The 23,182-nt window shown below is 41.5% G+C and overlaps 5 protein-coding genes across 5 annotated transcripts in view; 1 reads left to right on the forward strand and 4 right to left on the reverse strand. All coding sequences in view use genetic code 11, as the record gives it.

Annotated features, from left to right (window-relative positions):
• The window catches only part of EGR_05954 (Alpha-actinin-2), a gene marked incomplete at both ends in the record, with an annotated part of 18,603 nt that extends 16,052 nt beyond the window's left edge, over positions 1-2,551 (reverse strand). Inside the window, 9 exons of the mRNA XM_024495203.1 lie at positions 2-190; positions 927-1,058; positions 1,129-1,214; positions 1,444-1,525; positions 1,599-1,677; positions 1,755-1,842; positions 2,013-2,099; positions 2,131-2,365; positions 2,402-2,551. Coding sequence (XP_024350422.1) covers positions 2-190; positions 927-1,058; positions 1,129-1,214; positions 1,444-1,525; positions 1,599-1,677; positions 1,755-1,842; positions 2,013-2,099; positions 2,131-2,365; positions 2,402-2,551 — 1,128 coding nt within the window. The remainder of the gene's footprint in view (position 1; positions 191-926; positions 1,059-1,128; positions 1,215-1,443; positions 1,526-1,598; positions 1,678-1,754; positions 1,843-2,012; positions 2,100-2,130; positions 2,366-2,401) is intronic.
• Positions 2,552-3,665: 1,114 nt separating this feature from the next.
• On the reverse strand, positions 3,666-3,992 carry EGR_05955 (Retrovirus-related Pol polyprotein; the record flags this gene model as incomplete). Its single annotated transcript, XM_024495204.1, has 1 exon — positions 3,666-3,992. One exon carries the CDS (start codon positions 3,990-3,992, stop codon positions 3,666-3,668), a length of 327 nt encoding a protein of 108 aa, XP_024350423.1.
• Positions 3,993-9,848: 5,856 nt separating this feature from the next.
• EGR_05956 (Glycine receptor subunit alphaZ1) lies at positions 9,849-11,144 on the forward strand (the record flags this gene model as incomplete). Its single annotated transcript, XM_024495205.1, has 1 exon — positions 9,849-11,144. The coding sequence occupies one exon, from the start codon at positions 9,849-9,851 to the stop codon at positions 11,142-11,144; it is 1,296 nt and encodes a 431-aa protein (XP_024350424.1).
• A 607-nt stretch (positions 11,145-11,751) lies between these two features.
• Positions 11,752-12,768, reverse strand: EGR_05957 (hypothetical protein; the record flags this gene model as incomplete). Its single annotated transcript, XM_024495206.1, has 2 exons — positions 11,752-11,827; positions 12,554-12,768. 2 exons carry the CDS (start codon positions 12,766-12,768, stop codon positions 11,752-11,754), a joined length of 291 nt encoding a protein of 96 aa, XP_024350425.1.
• Positions 12,769-21,864: 9,096 nt separating this feature from the next.
• The window catches only part of EGR_05958 (hypothetical protein), a gene marked incomplete at both ends in the record, with an annotated part of 8,282 nt that continues 6,964 nt past the window's right edge, over positions 21,865-23,182 (reverse strand). The window contains 3 exons of the mRNA XM_024495207.1: positions 21,865-21,969; positions 22,293-22,417; positions 22,498-22,783. Of these exons, the coding sequence (XP_024350426.1) occupies positions 21,865-21,969; positions 22,293-22,417; positions 22,498-22,783 (516 nt within the window). The remainder of the gene's footprint in view (positions 21,970-22,292; positions 22,418-22,497; positions 22,784-23,182) is intronic.

Genomic DNA, 23,182 nt, shown 5'->3' on the forward strand with positions numbered 1-23,182 from the left:
CAATCGACTGCCCTGCCGGTGGCATAAAGGCAGGTTTGTGAGCAAGTTTCAGACGCGTTTGGATTGTATTATTTAAAGCTTCCAACAACGCCTTGTCCTCCACACGTGGTGGTTTCGCTGAACCTCCGTAGGCCGTATATTGAGCAAGCTTTTCTTTGGCATGAGGCAAAGTACCATCCGTTGTTTTATCCTATAAGGGTGGACATTTTATTATGTGGTTTATTTAAACTCCGAGGCTTCAGTTTTCTTATTGACTCCGTGACCCGACTTTCATGCCTATATTTTCCCTCCTGGGACAAAATATCACAGCTTCAATGGTGGTTAGCGGCTGCATTAGTGGCGGTGGTAAGCAAATCCACCCACTAAATACCATGTTCAAACGCTACAAAAGTAGGAATTTTGTGGACAGCTATAGCCACAAAATCTTACAAAGAGAGGTTGTTGAGGCTACATTCATATTTTAGCGGTGATACAAGTTTCTCATTTCACTAGAAGACTCGGGTTCTATGATTTGCAAGCAAAATGAGGCCTCCTTTATGTCTCTAGTAATTGAAGGAAAGCTAGACAGACAATTGGATAGAGTCAAAATAAAAACAAGGTGGTGAGACGCACAAACGAAGGAAAGTCGTCGATTTTGTGTCACCGCTTTTAAGCATATTTCTCTACTCTTAAGAACTCTAAGCCCGGTAGACCCTGTTCGTAAGGACAAATGGTGAATTCGTTCAAAACCGAGTAAATGTACCACTAAGGTGATTGAGATCCTTCCGTAGACCTTCATTTACTGGTCGAGTATATTATGACCACTAGTAGGACTCTGGTTTACTCACGTCATTCATCAACCAATCTTTTTATTTTAATAATAAACCCGCATTTACACTGAAGAACCCTACAGTATCCTAGGCTTTAATGGAAACCGGTCAACGTACCGCTAGGAAGGGGATCTGATTATTAATCCATTTAAGGAGATCCGAGGCCAGAGCGGCGTACTCCTGCATTAATTTTTCCGTGTCTTGATTGGACTTCAAAACTTTTGCTATCTTATTAGCAGCTGATTCAGTCTAAGATGTAAATAAAGGTACTCAACCTTAAAGGTCTCACTGAAAACATTTAACCAATTTAAGAACGTACGTTGTGAGCATTTGCAAATGCATGATAATAAGCAGCAACATAGGTCATAACAGATCGTTCATCCGGTCGAATTGTATTAACCATATCTATTACCAAAAAAGAGACCTTTATTTTGTTTCAAAAATAATCCAATACATTCAAGGTGTAACATCCACAACGACAAAACGACAAACGTCACTCACCCCTATACTCGTAAAGGGTCGAAAAAGCTACCTGAGTAAAGTTTTCTATTATAGATGACTCCAGAAACATCTGATTGACTTTATTGTTGACATGAAAGGTAGCAGGGGAAACAACAGCAAAGAAATAACGAACCTTCAGCGTCCAACATCTTGGGAATGTCAAGATATTTCTCCGCCACATCGAAGGCATAATTTAGATTTTGAATCGGATTTTCCTGCAAAATGGGATGTTTTCCTATCAGTAATTTTTGTTTTATTTTTACAAAAAAATTAAATAATGTCAATCACCTTTGAGAGTTTGGCATAGTCAATAAGATCCGGACGATGTCGATGTATGAGAGCGCAGAAAGCAAGTCCATCCTTCCAACTGAGGTTTAAAAGGGGTATTTCTTTATTTTTAAAACATTCAGAGGGAAAACCTTGAGTAAATGGAGGAAAACCCACCTCGTATGAAAGTTTTGAACATTTACGTTACTATAGGGTGCTGTTTTTCGCTGACACCAAAGCAGTAATCCCTCTTTGGCGTGAAGTTCTTTACAAAAAATAAACAAGTGAAAAATACGGGAGTGACGCTTAGAAAACAACTAGTGCCTTATCAAGCCTTATCACTCAATTGAAAGCCACGTATGCAGACAAAACTGAAAACAAAAATTTTGCAGAAGAAAAACGCACATTCTGAATATTTCTTAAAACATGCATTACCCTCTACAGTGATGTCTTGAATGCAGAATCGTAAAATGATAGTCCAGATCATTCCAAGAGTCATTTTAATATTCCCGTCAACAATTTCTAAAAGAAATACCTAAAAGAGGTATCTTACGTTCAGCACCGATTGAAACAAGTTGAACACCCTTGCTTTCAATATACTTTAGAGCCTTGTTAACATTTGTAATCATGTGAAAACGCATTTTTCCTCGGTCCGGTTTAGGCAATGGCTCTTCAGCGAGAGTCTCCAAAAGTTGTAACAATTTTAACCCATCGCGAAAGTCATTTTCTATGTCAGTAATGTTTGTGTTCGCCTTGCGCAAATAAGAGTTGCACCATGCGGTGAATGTCTTGGTGTAATGAGTATAATTAGTCCGGTTTCATACCTTCTTTTGTTGAATTTCCCACATGGGGTCCAAGTAACTTTCTCGGTCCCATTCTTCCTCTTCTTCAGGCTCAATATGAGTACCATAGTAGGCATCATTTGGGTAGTAAGCACTGGTATTATTATAGTAGTATTCCATGTTGCCACTCATGTACGGTAAACGGAAACGCCGAAGCCCTTCAGCTGTGGCGCTGCTCTTCAAGGTTGACTAAGAGGTGTGGTCAAATATCCATTCGGTCCCACAGTCATAAAGTAAAAAATTTTTAAAACTTTTAGCACCTCTGCACGTTTATCTACAAAAAAACAGGTTTCTGGATTTGGAGAGGTGCATTTGTCTTTTTACCTTCCTTTAATATGCAAGTTATATGAATCTATTTAAAAATCATGCAAGATTCAAAACGCTGATTTTGCCTATTAACAATTGCGATTAAGTTTAAATAATGTACATAGTGTAATACATAATATTATGCTCAATTTAATGATTGTTTCTTTTCCTCTTGGTTTTGGTAAGTGACCACTTAGGAGATCCGTGGTTGTACCTCTTCCAAGCCATGTAAGTAGCCCTCAGCTCTTCTTCATATCAACTGCACCTATTGCCTCTGAGTATAACGCCTTTTTTGTCTCCAGCTAAGTCACAGAGTGCTGTAATTGTAACAGTGGAAAGCGAATACTCTCATTAAGGACAACCATCCTGGTTGTGGCGCGTTCCTCGTTTGTCGCCTCCTATTTGGCCTTTCTGCCCTTTAAGTAAAGAGGCTGACTTGATTAAGGCATGTTCATGATTTAAAGTCAATGGAAAACGGTGCAGGTTTAGGGGGATCGGAGTACTGAACTCTTCCCTGCTTCTAGGGATTCTGACAACTTCTCAATCACGAGGCTAGAGTGGGTTGCCTGCTTCCTCTCTAAACGGACTAAATTAAACAACATAAGCATTAAATAGTCCATTATCTTTTTAGTACCACCTCTGATTCTCCCTTTATGAGTTGTCTTTGAATATGCTATCGAGTGTTTAACATTTCCTTTTCTGTAATGAACTGTAAAACCGTATTACTGCACTTCTTCGTATTAGCGTGTAACTGAACGGTCGATCTCTTTCAGTGTTTTTAACCCGATGAGTACCTGATAATCAGTTTTAACCATGGATTTACTAGCTATCGTGTAGTGCCAATAAAAATAATTATCCATTGAGTTAATAGCAACAAGCTCACGTTGTGCCACACTTTTCTATCTCTTTTGCTAAGTCTAGAACTCGAGTAGACGATGACCTATTCCTTCGCTTCTTTGTCCCTTTGTGAGAGTACACCGTCTACGTCTATGTCGCTAGCGTCCGTATGCAGTACAAGTGGTGGAGCGTCCGATTCAAAGTTGGACAGTGCTAGGATCGGTGCGGAGTAGAGCATTCGCTTCAGTCCTTTAAATGCTTCATCATGCGCTTCCTCCAACTTGAAATTCTTTTTCGCCTGTCTTTCGATTAATTTATGTGGTCGACTGCAGATCTTAGCAAAATCGTTGACAAAACGCCTGTAGTAGTTTGCCAAGCTTAGAAGACGGCGGAGCTCCGTCTGATTAGTTGGTTTTGGCCATGTCCTCATTTGTTGTATACTGTCTTTGGTGAGTGTATGTCCCAGAAAGGTGAAGATACCTTGCAGAAAAAGCACCTTTTTAAGTTCAGGGATAATCCTTCATCCTGCGGATAGTCCAATGCCAGTTTCAGGTATGGATAATGCTCGCCAATATCTATTCTAGAGACAATATCATCATAGAAATAAACTACCCTGTGCTTTGCAAACAAACCAGTTAATGTTGTTTTTATCATGATTTGAAAGGTGGCTGTGGCGTTACAGAGTTCTAAGAACATTATCTGGAATTCATAAAATCTGTTTGGCATTATAAAAGCTGTCTTCTCTCTGTCCGTTTCCGCCACTTTCACTTGCCAGTATCCTGACTTTAAGGCTAGGTTGGAGAACCGCTTTGACCCGTGTAGGGAATCCAGCGAATCATTTATATGGGTACTGGGAATGAGTTCGTCCTAGTTACGCCTTTCATTTTCCTACGGTCGTTGCACAATCGTAGGCCACCGTCATTCTACTTAACAAGCGCCACTGGAGAGGCCTGTGGTGACTTGGATGGTTTAATAAACTTATCTCGAATCATTCCTTCAGCTAGACGGATCACTCATTTTAGTAAAGGAGGTGAAATCCGTCTGGAGGGTTGCTAGATGGGTCTGGTTTCGCCGGCATCTATCGTTGTCATCAGAAACGTGAGTCAGCTGTGCGCAAAGGTCAACTAAAGTGCTCGTGGGGTCGGCCGCAGCTCCAAAAAGAGCGCTGCAGATGTCATCTGCGTCTTCTTTCGGTAGCGAAACACCTGCGTTGACTTCAGTGCCTCGTTAAGTTGAAAAGACGCCTTCCGCAAAACTTAAGACAGCTTTGGCGTTACATAAAACTCGGCACTAGGAATCACGTCCCAATCATACGGACCATTAACGACGTCTCCTCTTCCATCCCTTCCCTCTGCTGTACGTAAACTTGTAGAAGGAGAATTAATTCAAATCTTGTGTCAAAGGGTTAAGAAAACCTGAAGATATACCACTGATTTAGCTGCGCCCAAGTCCAGAAGGAAACGCCATGGAAGTCCTTCTAGCTTAAAGGATGGAATAGGGGAAGGCTCATCTGGCCATAAGGTACAGCACAGAGGCCGCATGGACTGACCAGTTGGCTGAGCGAGTTGGTTTTAATGTTGCGGAGGTTCTGAACCAGAGAGGGTGTTTGGACTCCATGTCTCAACCGGACAGTTATGTAGTTAGCGACTTTGCTTGGAGGTGAGCCTTGGAAGCCACGTTCTGGTAGATGTTGAAGGTTTCTGGAGCATTCCTTACCATCCTCTTGATCAATGACGAGTTGAGCTTAGGTGTCGCAGTATTGACTGATGTCACTGTCATGGGCAACGCCAGCGTCTATTGCAGCCAAAAACAAATCTTGGGGATGGCAAGGATGATTGAGGGCATTGTGTGGCATTGAGGATAGAAAAAGGCTTTAAATTATGCGGTTTTGAACCACTTTTCATAAAAAGGGGAAGGTCCACCGGCGCTGCTATCAGAGTAGCACGTTCCTCGTTTATCGCCTCTTCTCTGGCCTTCTTACTCTTTAATCGACGAGACTGATTTGATTGGTACGTGTCTGTTAGTGTTAAAGGGAAACGACGCAGGTTAAAAGATCAGGATACAGAGCTCTTCCCTACTTCGGGGGATTCTGACCATCCCTCTATCACGAGGTTCAAGTCGGTTGCTCACTTCCTCCCTAAACAGGCCAATTTAAACAGCATAAGTTTTGCACTCATTTTTTACTGCTAGGGATGAATTATAGCTTGACGGAAGAAGTTTTTTAGCTTGCAGATGGGATAAAAATAATGCTTCTTAACAGGAGAACTAAAAATCAAACTCCATCTTTGGCGAATTCACCGGTCCCCTTTTCCTTGGGTATGCTATTACAGCTTAAGTGACACTTGCCATGAACCATCTAAAAAGGTAATTACAGAACTGCTTGTTGTGTCTGTTTGAAGATATTAAGAAAGTAAACACGCGATGCCGCCTTCACCTCCCTACTAGCTGCACAGAACCCGAGGAGATAAGCACTTGGGCAACACTGAAGTGCAAATAAAGTGGCAAGACGAACTGGGCGCCAAACCTCATCCAGTATCCTGTTCTTAAACAGGATAAAAGGAATCAGTGACGTTACAGTTAGACATCTTGTCTGTAACATCAAATTCCAAGACTGGTGCGGATAGTTGGTGGATGCTTTTCCTTACAGCACCAACTACGTTGTGATGGCCAACGCGGGAGGTTGACGAACGGGAACGCCTTGACGAAACTTCAAAAGGAGAGGGGGACTGTGCCGTGCTTCACTCCATCGACATCTTCGGTTGGTAAAGGCATTCCTATATAAAACGGAACTGGGGTATTTGATGAGGGCAGATATAATTTCCACCATTCTGTTCGGGGTCATTTGACATTCTAACATCCCCAGCATATGCATTTCTTTTGCCACGCTAATAGTTAGGCATTCAATGGTAGAAATAGGGGTGGTTGTCCTTCGGGATTGGGATCGGTTTTCGCTGCCGCCAGTGTAGCGCCCCGTGTTCTCCCAAAAGTCGACAGAAGGAATACTGCCGAGGCAGAATATGTATTGCCGACGCACAGAAGGGCTTGAGGACCGCTGGTATAGCCCAAAGCCCAGTCGCCCATAGGAAGTGCAAAACCGAAATGAACAGTTAAACAAATAACCAAAGTATTATAGTTCTCTGGCTTCGAAGTGTCTAATCCTAGACGAGGCTTTTAAACGGACATTCACAAAATTTTAAAGTAGCTGCTATTCCTCTGTACCACTTTGATCCTCTTTCAGTACCCTCCGGTTGTCTATCCAGCCTTCAATTGACTTGTAGAGACGTGAAGATAGTATTTTGCTGTAAAATACCCTAAAACAAACTTTCTCAGATTACAAAAGTCTGACATTATCTCATTTTAGAACAGCTTTTTTTCCTAGATCAAGAGATGGTGTTAATAGCAAAGACAGATGCCACTTTGACCCTTCCATTGAGGAGCTTTTGCAGGTGCGTTCGTGTAACGTTAAGACCTAGTCCACAGTCATAGATGCAAGACTAGCAGTCTCTGTGGTTCAGTTTTAGTCCCAAATCATCAAGGGAAGAAGTTGTGTCATTAGCGTACAGTAAGGCTGACTTAGTGGTCGTAGAGTCGCTAAAGTGGCGGCGTGCGCCATGACACCCAGAGACATACATTTAAACAACTCGATTGCAGTGACGTCATCTTGAAAGAAAAAGTTGTATTTGTAAATGAGTTTCACTTCCATACATTGACATCAAGTGACAGGCAATAAGTTTTGAAGAAGGTGAAAGGGGTGGGACAAAGGTACTGCCTCAGCCATCTACACGGAGGTGGCTAGGCCTGGGTTTTCCACCTTGTGGGACAATCTGTTTGATGCAGCTTTCATGTGTCTCAATGAAACCTTCTACAACATGCGTGGAGAAAGTAAAGGGCAATGCTTTGATAGCCTCAAGGGTGTTGACTCCTGTCAATGACAGTGGCTGCCCCTTTGGTAATAAGGAATCACCAGCACCCGAGTGTAGTTATTGGAGGCACTTAAATTTGAGCAGTACGTTCCTTTTAAGTGATTCGGGAACCTGACTATCCGTAACGCAAACCAGGTTGGATCATTTCGACCACCGGTCATCACTGCAACTTTAGGGCAGTAATATCTCCGGGGATGAAGCTTCTCTTTGATCCAATTCCCTTTTTTCAGAAAAATTACCTGTTATATAAATTAAAATGTGCCCAAAAATGTCCTCAAATCATCCCAACTTTGACACTCATTGCTTCTTTACTGCTATCCTGCCATTAATCCAAAAGTATTTGGGAAAGTTTGCAACATGGGAGGGCTTGCTTCCTCCCTTCCAAATTTCCCATCCATAATTTATTGCAGAATTTCAATCAGACTCTTTTGATTGACAAGCCAATCAACTTGGAGTGACAATAGCAACTATCATATCTTTTGCAAGAAAGAGAAGATGTCAAAGACACTTCCCAATCCCCCCACCCCTCATCCCGCCTCTCCCCCTCAAGATCTTATCAACGTAGCTTTGCCACGTGCTAATTGGGCAAGATGATATCCCAGGTGACCCCGTCCCTAATGAATATTAGTCCATGCATCAAAGTGGATTTCCTTTTTGTTTTCACTCATCATTTGGTCTTCCAGATCCGACAATAAGTAGGTGGCCGTCTGATTGGCCAATGCCAAGGCGTGACCTTGGGATTAACCGTGATAATAGTGAAACCAGTTCCATATCATGAATTGCGCGGGCCAGGGTAAGCTCTTTTCTATCCACAATGTTCTCAAAACCAGCATCCCAATTAATCCGTTTTTGCACAACACCATCGGATTATGCACCATTTAATTTACCGTATTGAGAGCTACCCAAGCAAGCACTAACACCGTTTTTTTATTGGAAAAAAGTGGATTGGTTGCATCCTTTTACAGGGAAAAATCAAGAAATTCCTAGTCTCCTGTCTTAAATCAGTATTTCTAGGCGACTTCTCTGACGCTACAATAACGTTGACTTCTTGAAAGCTGGGTCGTAGTAGTACAAATCATTTTAACAAGTTTAAACAAGGTTCAAATAAGCTACTTCCACAAAGAATGCGCCTCCAACATGTCATATCTTAAAAGATAACTCAGTTTGTTGCCTACGTTTTTTTATATTTACAACTTTTTTACGTTTTGTAAGCGATTTTATACCTACATTTTTTTTCCTTTTTTAGTAAGGTAGCAGCTTCAGAATAAAATGTTTCATCTACATGTCGGTCGGATCTAACACAATTGTGAAAAGACCAAAGTCGCAGAAAAGCTTTTTTGGCTTTTAACGGTGAAATTCACCTTCAATACTAAAAATAACTTGCTTTAAAAAATTTTGAAATGTCCAAATTTCCTGCAATGTACAAAGTTAGGAATGCCTCCTTTTTATTCTCCACTTAACAATTTCAATCCTCCTGTCAAAATGTTACCTCACCTTTGAACGGAAATAACTGCCCTCAGTTTTCTAGATCAATTCCAAGTTAACGGTTATGGTTGGAATTTAGAGTGTGCTTAAAAAACATGCAGTGTTTTTATTAAAAACCCATCCAAAAGCATAATAACAAAGCCATGCCTTCGCTTTTTGGTAGGTTTTGGTAAAAACAGTTGTGCACACTAAAGACATGCAGTTCACGATTATTTACAGGCGTGCATCATAAAACCCTTTTGAAGGCAAGGGCAATGTGTCGGGGCGGCTGTCTTCTTTGGTCGCTGCCAGTCCAAAATGTCTGTTGTATCTTGCAAATAAGGCTTGAACCAGTTTGTCTTGTGACTGCAGTTTTGGTCGTTTCCAAGTGCTTAAGATTTGCGATATGAAAAAAACAGGAGTACGTTGATCCGCTCTGTGGAAAGCCTTCCGCTTCTCATGGTGGAGAAGTGTGCTTGTATGAATGCTAAGCATAGACCATGCTTTTGTATTAATTAATTCGCACTTACATTAACTGAGAAATGAAAGCTGTACAGATGACTTGTGTTAACACTTGACAATAGGTACTCAACTGTCAGTTTCCTCTAACCGTCTGTCACGTCGCCGAGGGACCGCCTCAGGTCTGGCTAAGGTGCAATGAAAAGTGGCTTTGATACTCTTTACTCTGAATAATTAATTATTCCGCAATCCAACCTGCACTTCATCCTCACACCACGACACTACTCTAGCCTAGGGACCATCAATTTCCTCCTCTTTTCTTGTATCCTCTGGACGCAAAACTGCAACCCTCACAACTTGTAGCTCTCAATTCACCCGTTAGAAGTAATCATTCCACACATACCTCCAAAGTGATTATCACCCTTTTTTCTTTCCAGAAAATGTTGCTTCATCTTCTCCTAACTCTGCTTGCTACCTCACCAGGTCTTGGAGATTACTGTCTTGAGGGTGTTGTCGCTGACAATTGCGACAATTTGGACGCAATTATCAAAAGGCTCTTCACCAATTACTCACGTTATGAACGACCGAAACCACGACGCCATTGTGAAGCCGACAATACCACAACAGATACGGTTTTTGTGGAGATAAACTTCTTTATTAATGCAATCAGTGCTGTGAATATTGTTGACATGGATTTTAGGTTAGATTTTCTTCTCCGCCAACGTTGGTATGATCCACGTCTGGATGTTGCCGATCGTTACAACTACAGTGAGGTGCCAATACACCTCCACATGCGTGATATTTGGTTGCCCGATCTTTTCTTCCGCAATTCCAAGTCCTCCACCCCACACTCTCTCACCACACCCAATACCCTGGCCTGGATCACCTCCAACGGTATGATAACTTATAGTCAAAAATTGACACTCGGGCTGTTCTGTCATATGCAGTTGTGGGATTTTCCTATGGATACACAATACTGCTCGGCCAACGTTGGAAGTTATGGCTATTCAACGCGTGATTTGGAATTTCGATGGTGGAATGAGGGTGGATATGATAGGAGTGGGCGCAAACGCAGCGGACCGGTGCTGAATGCAGCCGTTCAACTTGAAGATAGTCAATTAAATGAATTCATCGTAATCAACCACACCTGTACCTACTGCGATCGGAATTACAAAACAACCGGCAGTTTCACCTGTCTGAATGTGGCATTTCAGTTGAGTCGTAAATTTGGCTTCTACCTCATCTATGCCTACTTGCCGTCCCTACTGGTGGTGCTAATCGCGTGGATGTCATTCCTCATTGACTTTGAGGCGACAGCTGCTAGAACCTCGCTTGGTCTGCTAACCGTCCTCTCCTTAATCACTCAAAGCGCTGCCGTATTGTCCCAACTCCCCAGAGTTTCCTACATCAAAGCAATTGATATATGGTTTTTTACCTGTTTTTCTTTTGTGGTTGGAGCTCTGTTAGAATTTTCTTTTGTCAACACAGCCGCCAGAAAGGAGGCTAAATTACGCGAAAGAGGAAGACTTCTCTCCACTGACCTCTCAGTAGTAGGTCATGCAGAAAATGAAGCCTTAAATAGACGAAAAGCACGAAAATGGGTGTCAGTGCGGTTGTCAAGCCGTGCGAGGATCTACTGCCTGACTGCCAGATGTCTGGATCGGGTGTCTGCAATTGTGTATCCACTCTGTTTCCTCCTCTTCAACATCATCTACTGGTTGGTATATCTACACTAACTGGATGTGCCCGCCGTTGTCAATCAAGTCAAAAAAAGATAAGCTATGTGTTTGAAACATTACTCGGCTAATTTTTAATTTATTCGCTAGAGGCAGGCTCAAAGTGCCAATGGGCCGGTTGCCCGGAGGAAAATGTGGCATGATTGCTGGCCAAATTTCCAACTAAACTTCTAAATTTGCCATAAATCCAGTGACTCATGGGTGAGTTTTGGGGAAATGAGAGATGTTTCCATGCAATAAGATTGGTATGCAGTGTATGTCCGATGTAGAATACCGTCCAGCGGCTTGCTGTGTCCCGCCCCCTCCCCCCCCCGGCATTCGACATGGGAGAAGTGGCAATACCAGGCTGAGGCATCTACAAACACCGTTTTTTCTTGATAAAAGGATGACTATTAAGACCACCGGTAGACAATCTGTAAAATTATATCCTGTGAGGCTGTTTAGAGGCCAAAATGTCTAAATCAAAATTAGGCCAAAATAACGAACTTCAAGTAGCAAGCTCATTTGACTGCGCTTTAAATGGACAAACTAAAACAAATTTTCTCTTTTATTTGAACCAAAACGCTCTAGTGTTTTATTTTTACGAATAAAAACTATGGATTAGATGCTACGTCGTATTTGATAGCCCACGAATAAATTCATTATTTACCACTTTTATCATCCCATCGAATGCTAAATTAAAACTGAAAATTCAAAAAGGTTTATTATTATTAGCTGTAATAAACCACCTCTTTTAAATAATTTCAATGAAAATAGTGTTGGCAACGCTCGCTAAGAATGAAATTGGACTTGTGGATTCTTTTTTAAATTTGTCCCATAGATTCCGCTCTTAATTGAAGAATTCGGCGAAATCCAGAAGTTTTCTCTTTTAAAGATAAGTGAAAAATATGTGCTATTTTCCAAAAAGGCGATAATAATCTCGGTATTTGTAAAAGTCAGAAGCGACTCCACGTTTTTGGATATTGCTTCGGAGTTGGTGATCTACCCACCCGTCTCCCCTACATGATGTGACCGGTCGAGTAATGTGCCGGTGTTTTGTTTGGCACTTATTCTCCCATCGTCAGTGAGACGGTCTTCAACGTTGAAGTGAATTGTCACTAGTTAAGCGACTATCGGAAATTGGAAACTTTACAATTTTCCCCTATGTGCATCGGGTGCCACATTTGTGACATCGCTATGAAAGATACCCGACATCTTTTGTCTCCCAGGAGGGAGGGTACACCCACCCTCAGTGACACCCCAAAAGAGAGCTTTAAGCAACTCGCTTTGCACGGCTAAATGTAGTCTTACCATTCGTTTGCACCTTTATGACATGGAAAGGGGAAGTCGTAAATGCTAAGATTGGCGGTCTGTTCTAAATCGCTTTCAAGTCACACAGAGACGTCGCCTTGATTTGTTTCCTGACTCACCCACCCGCGATGAGAAATGACTTTAGACGAGGGGATGTGGTATTGCCTGTTCCTGAATGATGCACTGTGCTTCGATCCTTTCCACGCTCATCCCCGAAATACTGTGTGCCTTCTTCACATGTGTGTGCGTTGCAGTGGAAACGCAATCCTTTATTTCCTGGAGGAGATGTGTCTGCTGCATGGAATTCAAGGATGCGCATGAGTCTCTTCGCCATCTAGAACTAGAATTAGACAACCACCCAATAAGAAGGCAGTGCGTGACTCCTTACTTGCTGCCATATTGCACAAAACTTGGCCATCAAGGGATTTGCATTTAAAGTAGTAGATATCACCATCACTTTTGTTCCCGGATGATGTTTGACCAAGCGGTTGGCACCTTTTCTTAGATTAAAGCATAAGGGACTTCACACGGTCACATCGGAAAGTAAAGTTTGCTAGAACCAGGGGATGGGACGGAAGATGGTTATGGCTGGATGTTGGTGCATCTGATAAAACGGAATGTCCAAACATCACCCAGTTACGACGATGATATAAATAAACCGCAAAAATTGCAGGATGGACTTTTTTGCATTCAAGTTAGTGAAGAGGCAATTTTTACTCCCCATACTTCATTCTTCCGTAAAGTTGGACGTGACTGATGATCAATCCCTGAGTAGTCTAAAAATGCAGAGTTGTTCACAACAAAGGCAGAATATACCTGAACAGAGAGAAGGGCTGGGAGGCCACTGGGATGGAAGGAACTCCATTACAACAAGATGCAGAAGAGGACGGGAAGGTGAGAGGAGACTTAACAGTGTAAAATCAACATCATTTTCCTTCAAACATCTCTTTTTTCCTTTGACCATTATCCTTGCCCCTCCCCATGATTACACTCGCTACCTCGGGCGTCACGAGAATCGTACAAATTGTTGAAAACCAGGAGACAGGAATGAAGAGAACGACGAGTTTGCACTGAGAAGACGATGTTGTCTGTTTCACCAGTGTCAAAACGTTGCGTCTCCCAAGGAGCGGAATTTTACTAAGATCTAACTGAAAGTGGTACAGTTTACCAACCAATTTTGTAAGTATTACTTGGCCAATTTTTCTAAAAGGATGTAAAATAGCACATCAACAGATGGCAACGCTGGACTTGTCATTTTTTATCCTTTTTACGTAAACAAGGTTAAAGCGCTCGATGAAGGTGGATATTTACGTCAGAACCGACGTACGAAGCCCTTCTTCACCAACGCTCTAATTTTTCCTACATTTAGTAAACAAAAACAAATTTACAACTCTCTGGCATCACAAATAAATCTTAAAGAACATCATAATGTGCAATAAGGAGCACTTTTAGAAGATTTGTTATTTAACACGCAGAGGAATCACATTTGTTCCCGGTAATTTCGAAAGAGGAACGGTTTCATTGTCAACTATGACAGCCTGTAAAACAAATAGTGAATAAAAATTATAACACACCCAAATTTTGACAAAAAACGGAGTTAAACTCTATTTTTGCATATAAGAATGAGTAATGCTTTGGCGGATCGACGGGCAGTTTAGGTGTCAAATTAATTCATTATACAAAACTTTTACATAAATAAACCCCGTTACTAAGATTGCTGAAAATTTTCCTTGAATTCCACTGATTAAATAAAGTTACTTTTTAAATTAAAACGGTCACTTTATTTATCTACCAAATCTTTTGTCTAGAAATATTCGTCAATACTCCTGATCCATTTTAAGTATAACCTGGGACATTTCATTACTGATGCTCGATTACAGAGGCTGAGTTGGCTTGCAGAATGAAGGTAGATTCTCGTTTGCTTTAGAAAGTCCTAAATGCTTTTACTGAGGGCAACATTTGCTTAATGTGGGCTGATTGAATTTCACTAGCCTATTAAAATTCTTAAGGGTATGTCAGTGTTCTTAAAAGATTTTTGTTCTGTGCAACTATACAACACCTCGTTGTCCCTCAAGCAGGTCATTCAAGTGCTGAATGCTCACGTTAAAAATTTTTGCAGGTTGGAAGCCATCCAAATCGCCTACACCTTTCCAATGTCTGACCAGTTCATCACTTTACTGTCTGAGCTCGTAGTCCACAAGTAGATGGTCGTGGGTTACAGTTCTACGTTCTCGTTCACGTAATGATCCATCGAAGTGCTGTTCGTGAAGAGGTCAACATCTATGCGTTGAGCACTTGCAGATCTAGTAGGCTTGAGGCAGGTTTTCAATTTTGGGGCTCGTTGCTCTGCCATGTTTAGGCTAAGAACTGCCTATTCATTGCCAAGTGTTGACGCTGGTTCTGTAAACTTTCAACCTTGAATCTCTGCGGATTTAATCATTTACAGGAAATGCCTTCACTTAATGATGCCTTGAAGCCCTATTCCTTGGACTGCTCTGCTATAGATCTTTGGTTAAATTCAATAACTGGGATTTAAGCTATCTTACAGTAGTCATAATAGAAATTGCAGCCCAGGTTAAAAGTTCTAGACGCCTTTAAAATGTGACATTAAGAAGGCACTGCTGGCCGAATGATGTGTGAAGGAAAGTGGTTTGAGCATTCGTTAAACATATGGGACAATACTTTATCTCACTGTCCATGCCACACTTCTGAGATTACCACCACTGAATCCCCAGAACACTCCGCTTCCTTCGTGTGTGTGTGGTGCATTACAGACGCGCTTATTCACTTGCAGAAGATTAAGCAATTAGAGGGGTCGAGGTTATTTTCCTCGGTGTCATACAACGCGGCGTAACTGGAAAGTTTGTGTGAAAGTAATTCCACATTTTGGAAAACCGTCACATTTAACCAATCAGCAATTGAGAAGGAATTTACATTCCTATGCTTGCGGGATAACACAAGACGGCGTACTGGACTTGATTTATTCATGACTGGCACGCCGCTCCTGTGAAGGAATATCACCCCGCCAGGGTTTATGCTAAATTGAGCGGCGGTGGAACCACCTGGCAGGCGGGAATTGTGAGGCCACGCCTAACAAAGTAATTTGCAATTCTCTTTTCGTCAGTTCATTATCAAAGTCACCTTTCCATTTGCATGGTTTTATTAAGTAATAGAAGAGAATTGTGGGTGCTTTGTCTTAGTTACGCTGGTGATTTGTTGAGGACGGAAGATGTAGAGGTTTGTAATTAGGGAGCAAGTTGGCTATGCTCACTTTTTTCGCGGGCCAGTTACCAAAACTCCACCACGTTGCTGAGCTCTTTGCACGTCTGCGGGTGCACAAAAATTGCCGTTCCCTCGCTTATACGATCCTCAAATCTCAGGCTCAAGGCAAAGTCAACAATCTTTCTTCATTTCCTTGACTACTTAGTGAAAAACTTCACTTTTGTTAAATCAATTTAGACTGACTCATATTTAATCAAAAGTAAGTCTTAATCTTCCCTTTTTATTTACTTTATCACTAAATCGATTTTGGCGCAATTATATGACCCAATGAAAACAAGCCAACCAATCAGAGTGGCCTTCTCAAGGTGCCAAAATATATTCGAAACCTGATTCCTTCAAACCGGTTGAATTGACTCAATAAGAGGTTGGGCGGACAATCCTCGAAAGAATTTGGCAGCAGTAGTCAAATTGCACAGCGCAAAGTTCCACCTCATTCTGTAAAAAGAGAAGAATTTACACGATTTTCGGCAGATCTCGATAAAATGACTTGTTTGCTTGCATTCTCTTGGCACGGTACCACTTAGTGCATCCTCCGTGGCATTCTGCCTATTTTAAAACCTTATTTCTGCAAAACCGTGGGAAGTCCCAGCAGCATCATCAGGAAGAGTTGGGCAAGCATTAACCGGTTGGAAAGAAGTTCCAGCCTTCGATGACAGTGCAGGGCTTCAAACTCTACACTTCCCCCTATGAAGATGCACGATTTCAGATGTGAGGGAGACGCCGCCTCACCTCCCTCCACGCGGTGGATGACGCCTCTTTTTGGAATTGGTAGAGCTTCTGACAGCAACGGAGGGGGAAAAGTGGGGAGCAATACTTAGGCGGAAACGCCATCTAAGGTAACAGTTTCGAAAGCCCATAGTAGCCACTCTTTTCCCACACAAAGGGTGGGAGAGCATTCAGTGACATCCCTTGCCTTGAGAACAGATGGTTAAATGCGCAAATGATCCTAATTCTCGTTAGATTTAGTTTACTTACCACAAACAAATGTTCCATCGACATATTTCTTTCTTTAAACTTATGTCCATTCTCTTTTATTTTACTAAATTATTGAGTAAAATGGAACCCTTCGTTTCCCACCCACTTCCCAATTATTTGCGAGACACTTTAAAGGGCGCGCCGCATTCAGACTCGCACTCCTCTATTCAAGCTAAACTACAACAGTAGTTTTTCAAAAAAAAAATTTGCCAGGTAAACAATTAAAGACTGAATTGATTAACTAGGATTATTTAATTGAACAAGTATGAGGATTTAACGAATTCCGATTTGGAATTGTACGCGATATTATTGTTTCTTTTTTAAGTTTAATGGAATGTAATCAAGGAGCAACTCCAGTTCTAATCTTTTACTAAATTAAAATTTATCTGATCCACCCATATTGTCTTCATTGTTATCTCGCGCACATTTGTATAAGCGTAGCCCCCTACGCCACTTCTTGATCTCTTCCATTGAAAGTTTATGTTGAAAATCCTTAGGTTGCCACGGCAATAGCACGACCTCATCCTCTCTACAGAAACTGTTTAGTCTATTAGTTCGCCGTGTATGAGGCTTTAAAGTCCTGCCCACTTCTTTGGAGTCCCGTTTGTAGAAAGACTGGAGAATTTCTGCTTCTTTCCTTAATTGCTACTGCATTTACATGTGCTTTGCTTTTATTTGCAACTCAAGTGAAGTTATTTCTTTTCGCCACTGCTGGATTTTATTAGTCACCCCTTGGGTGTCATTGCTCCTCTAGAAATTGGTAATGCGTGGCTTATTGTAGCGCGAGGCTCTTAGTTCTCCTCATCCCTGTTCCTCGTACCCTTAGAACAAATAGAGGGAAGTGAATCGGGAGAACAAATACAAAGTTTAGCGCGGGGAGGACCCGCAATCGCTCTAGGCTTGAGAGACGCCGACTCTGTCATCAGATTCGATTTGTAACCTTGCCTCCTCTATGAAAGCTATATTAAAACAATATAAGTATTACATTATTGACTTTGAAACACTTGTTTTTGAAACATACGCAGATTAGCGCTTTGTGTGGGTTTAGATGCCTCAGATTCGATAATCCCTCTACTTCTCCATCGAGATAGATATGGGTGGGTACCACTGGAATAAGAAAAATGTGGCAAAGAAGAATAGGTGCAAAATTCTACCCCCACGAAACTATGCTAACCCTCGTCCTTTGTCACGTGACTCTGATTTTTGGCCAGTGTTCTTACGACTGGCGATGATCATGCATGATGACCTGGACATTTTCCAAACAGGACGGAGCTTAAGTTAGTGGAATTGTCAAGAGAGAATGGTGAAGTCGTGGGCAGATATCTTCTTAGCTGCACGCAAATTCGAAGACTGGTGTGGTTAGTTCGCGGATGTAATACCCAAAGCACCGACTGCACTGTGATGGCCGACGCGGAAGGCTGACCAAGGCGAGCGCCAGAGACGTTGCTCAAAGGGAGTGGGAGCTATGAAATACTTTGATTGTTTGTCTAACTTTTCGTCCTGGTTTCAAAATCACTTAAGGCTCTGCGAGGTTACATCCACCTTGTTGCATGACCTCCGGATTATGACACTAACCCTTATCAGCCCACCTGTGTGCTGATAATACATATTTCACCTGAGTACTGCGTCTTCTTTAGTCTCCAAGGCATCTTCAGCACACAACACGACAAGTATTATTTGAACCTCCAGGACATGCAACCTTTAGGAATATATCGCAACTTTTATTTCTATATTTAACTAAGTTTGCGATGCTTCAGCTCTCACTGTACTTGTTTAAAGTCATTTAAACTATGTTTACTGCAACAACTTATTTCCCCAATATTTTAGCTGTAATATTTGTTGATTAGTTTGTTCTTAATGTTCCACTCTGAATCCATCTTAAAGTTGCAAGAAGTCATAGCAGACTGGGAGAAAATGCATAAATAGCTCCCAAAAGAGCTAAGGCTACTGCCACGGTCCGAATGCTATGCCACTGAGCGAAAGCACAATCTGCTTGATTGTTTCAGCACAACACCAAATATCAATGGTTGTCCATACAATTTTACTTGCTGCATAAAAGTTAAAAAGGGTAGTTGTGACACAAGAGTTGGTATTACCAGTTGAAATAAGTTGGCAAAATGCATTTATCACACATGGGTGACGCTGGCAGTAGCAGTTTATAGTTTTGAAGCGGGCCGTGGCGTGATAAATAGACAGCGGTGAAGCCGTTAATTCAGTAGCAAGCTTGTATTCTGTGGTCGTTCTAAGCTTCATGCATAGGACACAAAAGCAAAAATTTAATGGGACAATGTCATGCACTTGTAGCGCACCGGATAAAGTAAGCGAATTTGGCTTTAAGCCTAGTAAATAAGTGAATCTTTTATTCACGTCCCAACAGGAAAGTTCAGTTGTAACGAGCCAGAGCTGATTGTTTTGTAAGAGAAGCCCTTTTTTCATGAGAGATTATAGGACTTCAGTGACTCGTCATGCAAAAATCGCCCATGGGAAGTCTATATCATACACCCGAAGAGGTGACAGAAGGGGATGCTTTTCGCCCTTCATAGTTATCAAGTCGCAGTTCATCCCGTAGTAATGATCGGCTTAGCATCAGCCAAATATGTGGTCATAAGCAAAATTATGTGTACAATTAAAGAATAGATCGATAATAAATCTGGCAAAATTTTTTTGAATGAGACTGCTACTAAAATTACAAATGCTTCGGAAGCTACCACGAATACGGTGCAATCCTGTCTTTTAAAAGTAAAATGATTTAAAGGTTTTTGCAATCCTTTAGGAAAATAGTTACTGCTGGAATTAAAAACACTCACAGAAGATTCCAATAATTACATAGACGTTACTTCAACTAAATGGAAAATTTACTTCTTTGTAAAAGGGTATCCTGAGTTCGAAATAAAATATTTGCAACTAAATGTGACAAACAACGATGGTTGTCAAAGCAAAGTTTAGCTAGTAAATAAGTGCATACCCAGTAGGTAGAAACATGGGCCCTAAAGCTGGTTTAAAAGTGCAACAAATAGGAGCAGAACATCGACCAACTGCTAAATAGCGTATTTAAATAGCTAGAAATTCTAAAGTCTCTGCAAAGAATTTTTAAATGTTCTTACAATAAGAAGCTTAGGATTTATGACTATATAGGGAATGCTTTGTCAAACCACTATCAACTATTTATGTTATTGCATTTGAGTACAGCCAAGAGCACCTCAACGAACGTTTTCAAAACGTTCAAGTCTAGCACCGAAAACTAAGCATTGTTTTTACCGTGACTTAAGCAAATTGCAAAAGTATACGCCATGTTGTTTGCCTTTTTCCTAATGTCTTAAATCACTAACACACAAACTCCGAATGTAAGTCGGGGAATCCATTATTCCTCTCTCTTAGTATTGGCTTTGTTCCCATTTATCATTTGAGGTGGCGATGAGCTAAGTCATTATTGATGAAGAAAGAATCACTGTTGCAATTATTAAACCGTCATTGCAAACGGTGGGGGGGTGATCACAGGAAATATACTATGCATTTTTTTACCTGCATAGTTAAATAAACGTCCACAATGAAAGTGGCAACAGATAGCTCACATAGGAGTAATTTCACTTAGCGATACATGCATGCAGTTCCTGATTCCCTAACAGCTACAACACTAGGTTAATTTTGAGAGGACATACGAGCCTACTGATAATGTGGTAGGTTATGATAAGTGTATTTCTAGGTTTAGTAATCCCCCCTACTTTTGACTTTCCAGAAGTCTTCTTTTTCGCATTTTGCGTTAAAAAATCCTGAAACATTGAGGATCTCGCAACCACGTTCAGTTCGCCTTACTGGTCATTATCACCTAAAGGCCTCGGTTGTTTCTAATGCCAAGACTCCATTATCCAGCCAACAGTTTTGGACATTTTTCCCCAAATATTGTCAGTGACATTTATAACATCGCAATTTTTTAACATTTTTAGTTTTTGTGGGCCAAAAAAAGAGTTAAGAAGTCAATTTTACGCTAGACAGCCAGAAGGGCGAGGAGACAGGCAGCAGAGTCCCAGCAAATTGGCGCGGAAAATCGTAGAGCCTGCGGACGACTTAGCTTAGTGCCACTTGCTACACCTAATTGTTTGTTTCTTATGATACAACAGGACAGGAGACAACTGTATTTAGCCTCTATGATGGATGGTGTGTGGCAGTAAAGTATATTTGAACCAAGAAATGAAGCATGAATTCTCAGATGTCTACTTGTAGAAAAATCTTCACAAGCTCGACCGCTCAGCATTAAAACATATGAAGGTTGGATGCATAAGAAATCCAACTTCTCGTCTATCGTGAAAGCCCTTCGGCCGTGATAGTTCCCAGACTACAGCTTTGACGACCATTTCTGCGAGTGGGTGGAACGCTTCTCCAATCCCGACCGTTATATCAGCATGTCTACTCCTACTAAGATGCGCAAGTAAGTTTTTCCTCCCCGTAGAAGCGATAAATAGGGCACAGCCTTCAGTGTGCACTGCTAAGTTGGGCAACCATGGAAGAGATACGCAACACTAACTCGTCAAAGTATTACCTCAGGCGCGGTTCTACGAATTTAATAATTTCCGCCAACTGGATCTTTGGAGGGGGCGAATTTAAAGAAAAGCGGGTGGAGTCCATCTCTTTACATACCCACACCCCATATTCACTCAAACTTTATTCGCACATTTCGCTTACTTAAGGCCAAGAGTCAGTCGTTCTTCACATTCTCCCATGTATTTAAAAGAGAAAGTGATTAACTCTCTGGTTGATTAGAGGACTCCATTCAGCTAACCGTTACTAGTAAAACAGTATTGGGAGAGGAAATATTTTTCACCATCTTTGAAGACAAGTGTCTAAGATCGCGTAACATGTAAATTTTCACTTTATTTACACAACCTACTATTGCTGCTAGAAGGAATGAAAAAGTAGCGCACATAACGAGGGTGGAGTATGAAAGAATGTACCGATAACATTGATTGGTCAAGTGGAGGAATCATTCTGATTTGTTATGCGTCATGAGGGGTGGGGTGATGACATGCAGGAAGCACTGTAAAAATAGACGAAATATGGGCAGGGAAAAGGCGGTCTCCTGTACAACCTGTTGGTGGGCGGCTAACAAGCCTAGACGCAGCAGGATGGTCGTTATGGAGGCGGGTGTTTACGTTGAGGTGCCAGAAGTCGACAGGATTCAATGACGCAGTCGGATGGTTTCGTCGTCGTTCACCGATGGCTCGTAGTAACGCAGTTCTTTCAACCGCGCAAAATTCATCGCCACGGCACACCCCAGCATTATCTTACAAAAAAGGCCGTAAAATAAATTTTCTACTTAAATAGTTTTAGTAAAAAACATTTTAAACACAGTAAGAATTATAAGAGAGGCACAATAAAGTCTTAATGCAAAGTAACAACAAGTAGTGGTAAAAGCGATACGTGTTTAAACGCACACTCAACTACCTGGGCACTTCCGTTTTTGCAGTTTTGCTAACCGTCTTCGTTTCAGAGCATCCGCTACTTTCCTATACCTCCACTTTTTGGGCAACATGGCAATTCAATTTTGGCCAATTAATAAAGTTAGGTAATTTGCCCTACTTAACAAAATTAAGCAAAAAAACTTACGTAAGAGAGAAAAATTGTAATCGCTCCAAGGTAGGCGACACACACGAAAATGAGGGGGTTTCGCAATCTCGCAACTAGATCGGTTGAATCGAGCATCATTGGTTTCCCGTCCGACTTATAGAGTCCTACCAATCACCCCAAAAATTCATTTAAACAAAAGTCCTTCCTCGTACAAAGTTTACTGGCGATTATTTTTCACACTCACCATAATATGAGAGATCAACCTTGGTGGGATCGCAGGTAAAAAAGTTGGCAATAACCTCCGAGGGATTGATGTCCAGACCACCGACTCGTGAAAGACGAGGTGCCACGGTTACACCAAAACCTCCCTCATCTTGGCGAACCATACGGCCTAGTGGCTCCTCTATGGTGAGTGAGCGCGCGGGCCCGGCATCTCTGTACAAGAGCAGGGCTCCGCTCATTATAGGATAAGTTAGCAGACAAGCGACAAGAGCCCAAAAGAAAATTGCAAAAATGAGGCAGACGAGAAGCTAAAACAGAAGAAAAAAACAGTGTTAAAAAGGAAATTCAAATTGACAATAATTTAAGCGGAAATCTATTAACTTTGAAAGTATTTCATTGAAAATAAGCAAAAAAGTTAGTTGATTAAAATGAATTCGATTTATTCACTCGTTCGGCGTGCGAAGCCTGAAGGTGACCTGTCGACGAATGGACAGAGGATGGATAGATCGATGGATACAAAATGGATGGATGAATGGATGGATGGATAGATGTATACAGGATGGATGGATGAATGGATGGATGGATAGATGTATACAGGATGGATGGATGAATGGATGGATGGATAGATGTATACAGGATGGATGGATGAATGGATGGATGGATAGATGTATACAGGATGGATGGATGAATGGATGGATGGATAGATG

Source organism: Echinococcus granulosus (genome assembly GCF_000524195.1).
Source record: "Echinococcus granulosus chromosome Unknown EG_S00048, whole genome shotgun sequence".
NCBI classification, from domain to species: Eukaryota; Metazoa; Platyhelminthes; class Cestoda; order Cyclophyllidea; family Taeniidae; genus Echinococcus; species Echinococcus granulosus.